The sequence below is a fragment of the Salvia miltiorrhiza genome, chromosome 2, assembly GCF_028751815.1.
Source record: "Salvia miltiorrhiza cultivar Shanhuang (shh) chromosome 2, IMPLAD_Smil_shh, whole genome shotgun sequence".
NCBI classification, from domain to species: Eukaryota; Viridiplantae; Streptophyta; class Magnoliopsida; order Lamiales; family Lamiaceae; genus Salvia; species Salvia miltiorrhiza.
In genome coordinates this window covers 7297832-7304183 of record NC_080388.1, presented here as the reverse complement: position 1 = coordinate 7304183, position 6352 = coordinate 7297832, and the positions used below count along the sequence as shown (strand labels likewise).

Here is a 6352-nt window from a genome sequence, read left to right as displayed (position 1 = left end):
TCCTTCTTGAAGCTTCTATGGTCGTATGAATAGAAAGCTATCGATTCATTTGTAATCTGATTCTTTACAATTTTCTCTCAATGAAATTCTCCTTCCAATCTACAGCTTAGTCCATTTCAATACCTCTGCACCACCTTCCCTTGTCTCGATTTCAATGATCGTAACCTGATAACTGATTCTGATAAATTTCGAAACTTCGTCAATGAGGTGCTGAATTCTTGGAGAGCGATCGAGATTTTGAAATTCAGTTTGATTTAGCCGAATCCGATCCTAAGCTCAAGCAGCCTTATCCTAGTGATAGTGATATTGCTTCGTGGATGAACTTCGCGACTGACAAAAACGTCGAAGTATTGATATATTATATAGGCTACAAATTTGAGGTACTGCCGCAGTTCCTCTACTCATGTTCTTCCCTTAAAGATTTGAAGATAGTGATGGTACTTTGAAATTCATGGTAATGTGCAATGGGATCAACTCAAGAAATTAGAAATTATTGGTATAGGCTTCACTGAAAATACGATTCATCGAATTTTGCGTGGTAGCCCTCGGTTGGAAATGTTTGATCTGGCTCTTAATTGGCGGCCAATGCAGCATAGACTTCAGCATAAGATCTAGCAGTTTGAAACATCTTATATTATTTTACATGAAAGATGGTGGTAGTTCTAACAACAATTTTTTGCCCGATTCCATGATCTTTCATTGGTTAACGCGGACGAGCTCTTCTTCATTAATCGGTAGTTCTTTTCATGTGGTTCTCATAATTTTGAGTTGGAGGCTATACAATGATTTGCACGGTTTATATCTGCATAAAAATATTTCTTTATCAGATTATGATAGGAGGTTATAAATATTTTTAGAATTATAAGTGTTTATTCTTTTAGATTTATTCAAATGAAATTGTTAATTTATTATAAATTTAATTTAACTTGGGAAAAATATAGAGTAAAATAATAATTTTTTTAATTATTTTTTAAATAAAAGACTATAAAGAGTAAAATGGGGGCTATGAATAGAATCATCCTTTTTTAATTTTTGAAAGGAATGATAGATTGATACTACTTGGGAGTTATACATAGAATTTTCCTAATAATAATAACTGCAAAAACTAACAACAATAACAAAAAGGTAATAATAATAATAATAATAATAATAATAATAATAATAATAATAATAATAATAATAATGATGATGATGATGATGATGATGATGATGATGATGATGATGATGATGATGATGATGCTTTTAAGTCGTCAATGTTTTTAAGTTATAATGCTTTGGTATAAAATCGGTTACTCCCATACCATCACATCAAGATAGTCTTATATATAAAAAGAAAATCATTAGTCAATAGGTTTCTAATAATAATAGTAATAAATAATGATAATAATAATTAGGGCCCATTTTGAATAGTTTCAAATTTCAATCACTTGAATTTATATCAAAGAGCCCAATTTTGCCAGCCCATCTTCAGCATCTCCAAACGACGTCGTTAACTAGGAAAGTAGTTGTTGACATTTCCACCCCACTAAGCAAATCTGAACGGTATAACATTTCCACGTAAAGTTTTGATAAATGAAAAAGACAAGTTGAAATACAACAGAGCTACATTATTTCACAAACAAAGCCTTATTCAAAAAAGTAAACTCAGCTAAAACAAACGTAAGGAGCTACGGCTACCACTCAAACTTAAACATACGCTGACGCCGACATCATTTTCCAACTCCTATGCATACAACTTTCCACTTTACAGTACCGAAAAAAAATTCTTACTAAAATAGTAATAGAACAATATTATCTTAGAAATAACATACAACTTTGAAATAGCTTACCTTGAATCTCATTGGGAAAATAGACGTTTGATTCTCTGCAATTTTGCATGTGCTTGTTTCATGTTGATTCTATCCCCGGGAGAGTCCGCAGAGCATTTCAAAGCCAATTGAAATATGGATGATACACACTGTAGATTCTTGTCAATCTGCTCTTCCTCCAAATTCATGACTAAGTTGGCATCTATCACTTCATTTGGGATCTCTGGAAGACAGAGTTCTACCCATCTCTTTAAGCTCATATCTCCGCAAAACATATCATCACAAGGCCTTTTTCTCGTAAAAGTTTCAATTACCATTACTCCGAAGCTATACACATCACACTTTGTTGAAACTAGCCCTTCCAAACCGTACTCTGGAACACAAAAAATCATGATGTGTAATATGTAGTAAGGAAGACACAATTTCATTGATTCAAAGTGAAATGCAATCAATATATAAATCAATATAAGTAAAGTAATTAACTTTACCCGGAGCGATGTAACCCAATGTTGCTACCGTGGTGGTTAACACAAAGCTATCTCCACAGCGTAACAACTTTGCTATCCCAAAATCGCTTACATGGGCTACCATGTCTTCATCTAACAGCACATTGCTAGGCTTCAAGTCGCTGTGGACAATGGGCATTGAATAACCATGGTGAAGATACTCTAAAGCAGATGCAACATCAATCATTATATTCAATCTTTGAATCACATTCAAGCAATAGTTATAGGAATATAACCATTTGTCAAGGTTTCCCTTTGGCATATATTCAAGTACTAATGCCTTGAACTCTTCATTAGAGCAACTACTTATGACACTGGTCAGATTCCTGTGTCGAATGCTTCGTAGTATCTCGCATTCAACATCAAATCTTCTCAAAATTCCTTCAAATTGCGTATTAAACACCTTGACAGCGATTTCCTTCCCATTGTTAAGAATTCCTTTATAAACAGAGCAAGAACTCCCAGTGCCAAGTAAATTGCTTTCGCTGAATTGAGCAGTTGCTTGTAGCAGTTCATAATAAGAGATTCGTTCTGTCACAATGAATATCAACTCATCAACTTCTCTAGTCGTCTTATCTTTCCTTTTGTTTTTGACAATTATAAAGGCCAAAGAAACAACTGAGATGAAAGCAACAACCCCGAAAACAATAAATGAAGCTCGTTCCACCTTCTTTCTCTTTGCTATGTGCTGTCGGGCAAATTTGGACATGGAACTTTGGGATTCCACATAATGCCTCATTACCCTTAAAAGATTCCATACTAAAGTTTCTAAAAGAACCGCCATTAGGAATTTCTCCACTTAAATTGTTGAAAGAGACATTAAAGTACTCGAGGTGCTGCAGTGCTTCTAAAGACTTCGGAATTGAACTTGAGAGTTTGTTGTAGGACAAGTCAAGAGTTCCCAAATTGTTCATGCTTCCTACAGACACAGGAATATAACCTTGTAATCTATTACTTGCCAAAGACAGATAAATCAAATTTTGCAACTTTCCGATAGTACTCGGAATTGACCCTGACAACTGATTCATCGATAGGTTTATATATATTGCTGCTCCTAAGTTACTCATCTCTTGAGGTAAAAACCCATTCAATGAATTTGAGGACAAGTCTAGAGTATTCAAATCTTTAAGACCCCATAAGCTTGAAGATATGCTTGAATTCAACATGTTGGAGTCTAGAAAGAGATCTCTCAAAGAAGAGACATTTCCCAAGCATTTAGGAATTGGACCTGAAAATTGATTCCGGCTAATAACAAATGTATTTAGGCTAAATAAATCACATACAGCATGTGGAATGGAGCCTCCCAACATGTTATCAGATAGATATAATCCTTGAAGCCCATGCAAATGTTTGACAGTAAGTGGAATACTACCGGATAACTCATTGTGAGATACGTTCAATACCATCAAATTGCTTAGATTGCCTATTTCAACAGGAATGCTGCCACTGAATTTGCAGCTGCCGGCATAGAATTCTCGAAGCGAGGAAGATAAATTTCCGAGAGAAGCCGGAATGATGCCGTATAGAGGATTATCAGAAATTGACAAATGAGTTAGAAACCTGCAATTTGTCAATGAAGTAATGAAGGAAGAAGTCGGTGCCAGGGTAAGATTGTTACTAGATAGTCGAAGACGTTGAAGAAGTCTTAGGTTGCCGAGATGAGTAGGTATATAACCACTGAATTTGTTTTGGGAAAGTGAGAGAATTGTGAGTTGAGAACAATTAGAGATAGAGTTGGGTATTGCTCCACTCATGTAATTTCCCCCAAGATGCAATCTTTCAAGAAAGGGACAACCATGGCATACATGGGTTGGAAGAACCCCTGACACAGCATTGCCAACAAGTGCGAGAATCTCAAGAGTTGAAATGTTGAAGAGCTCATGTGGAATCGAACCACTCAAGCTGTTCAACTGCAGTAATAATCTCTCCAAATGGTAAAGTTGGCCAAATTCAGAGGGAATAAGCCCTGCAAAACATGAGATTACATTATTGTCCTTAAAATAGATTTAAAAATAGGAACATAATAGGTAAACCAAATGTTGTAAAACAAGATTTTCTTATAATAGGTATAGATTCATTGTTTTGACTTAATTACATTAATTGCTAGCTATTTTGGTCCAAACTGGTACAGATTATTTGTGTTAGTGGTGTTTTACTAAAAAATTCTTGCTCGTATAACATGAAAATTACTCTGTCATACCTGTGATAAAATGGTTTTCCGAGAGATCCAAAATTGTTAGCATGGTAATATTCCCAACATCCCTTGAAAGGTTCCCCGTGAATTTGTTGCGTCCTAGATATATGTTTTGCAGAGAAGACATATTCATGAAAATACTGAAATCAATTGAGCCCCCAATCTCATTATTCTCAGCAGCAAACGTAACCAAGCTCTGAAGATTGCCAATCTCATGTGGTAGTATTCCTGCCAAAAAAGTGTCATGAAACTAATCAAATCTCATTTACACAAATTTATGTGATAAAAACTTTAACTCATACCGTTCAAATTGTTACCACCGAGATATAACTTCTCAAGAGATGTTAAGTAGCCGATTTCTGAAGGTATCTGCCCACTAAAAGAGTTGTAAGAGAGGCTCAAAACCTCAAGTCCTGAACATTGGGATATATTTGTGGGAATCGCACCACTCAGCTGATTTTTAGAAAGATAAATCCCAGTAAGAAATGGAAGATTACTGCACATGTCTGTTGGAAGACTTCCACTCAATTCATTGTATGTAAAACCTATAGCTACAAGGGTCGATATGTTGAATATGGCTGATGGTATAGCACCTGATAAATGATTGGATTGAACGGACAGAGTTTGTAGGCTTTGAAGTCTTCCCAACTCTTTTGGAATTTCTCCACTTAGAGAATTGGAAGATAAGCTTAGAAATTGTAGGTTTGTTAGGTTTGAGAGAGATTTTGGGATGGAACCTATGAAGCTGTTGTTGCGTAAATTCAAGTATTCTAGTTTTGGTAACTGACCAAACATCGGAGGGAATTCTCCGGCGAAGTTGTTGATTCGGAGAGATATGAACTTCAAACGGCGAAGGAGAGACAGCTCATGAGGCAAATCTCCATGGAAAAGGTTGTTGGTGAGGTCGAGGGAGACGAGGAAGGAGAGGTGTCCGAGCTGTGGTGGAATGGTGCCGGAGAGAGCCATGTTGGAGAGATTCAAGGCAGCTACTCTGTGGTGGCGCAAGCTGCAAGTGACGCCAATCCAGCTGCAGACGGAGGTCGAGTTGGTCCAATTAGTTGAAAGTAAAAGAGAAGGATCGGAGGTGATGTGTTGTTTGAGTGAAAGAAGGGAAGTTTGATCAGTTGCAAGGCTCAAAGGTTGTTTGGATTCAGAAGAAAGCATTTGGAAGGTTATGGTAATTAGGAATGCATATGCAAAAATGCAATAAAACATTTTCTCCATGGCTACAAATTGGAGGGCGTGAATTGTGATTCTAATATATAACTGCAATAATCATTAGTTATGACAAATATTTATATATAAGGCTGCCTTGACTTGAGAGTCTTGATGGGTGTGAAATGCATCTCTGTTTTTTCTTTGAGTCGAGTCTTTGGCATGTACCAATTTGTGTTAAATGTCACATGCAGACAATTAACTTACAACAGTCATCACATTCACATTGAAAAAAAAAAAAAAAACATTTTGTTTTTTTCCTACGCGCATCACATTATTTTCCCCACATACCATCTTGTTTTTCAAATGGTCAAAGGCTCGATTTCTTATTATGAATGCATACGCAAAAATGCAATAAAGCTTTTTCTCCATTGCTGCAAATTGGGTGGTGTGAGATAAGTCCCAAATAACTGCAATAATAATCATATATTTAATATTTAAAAATTTATACTAATATAAAAAAAGTCTTGAGCACAACTTGTGGATGGCCTATTTTAACATTTATTACATGTTTTATTTTAAGATTATTTTATATATTATATATTTGTAAGAATATATTAATTCATTAAATATTACACAAAATCTAGTGATATATTTAATATTTAAAAAATTATACTAATATGTTATGT

General features: G+C 35.3%; 1 protein-coding gene across 1 annotated transcript; it reads right to left on the bottom strand.

The window, feature by feature from the left end:
- Nucleotides 1–2183: 2183 nt before the first annotated feature.
- LOC131007927 (receptor kinase-like protein Xa21) lies at nt 2184–5732 on the bottom strand. The gene is made up of 4 exons (XM_057934838.1): nt 4811–5732; nt 4515–4736; nt 3143–4280; nt 2184–3057 (listed from the first exon to the last, which is right to left on the bottom strand). The coding sequence occupies exons 1-4, from the start codon at nt 5730–5732 to the stop codon at nt 2241–2243; spliced, it is 3099 nt and encodes a 1032-aa protein (XP_057790821.1). The 3' UTR covers nt 2184–2240.
- Nucleotides 5733–6352: the final 620 nt, after the last annotated feature.

Excerpts from the sequence above, each read along its gene's own strand:
- LOC131007927 (XM_057934838.1), bottom strand. The coding sequence starts at position 5,732 with ATGGAGAAAATGTTTTATTGCATTTTTGCATATGCATTCCTAATTACC. Across the intron at positions 4,737-4,810 it reads CGGTGGTAACAATTTGAACG|GAATACTACCACATGAGATT; the intron begins GTATGAGTTAAA and ends CTTTTTTGGCAG. Across the intron at positions 3,058-3,142 it reads GAAGCACTGCAGCACCTCGA|GGTAATGAGGCATTATGTGG; the intron begins GTACTTTAATGT and ends GAATCTTTTAAG.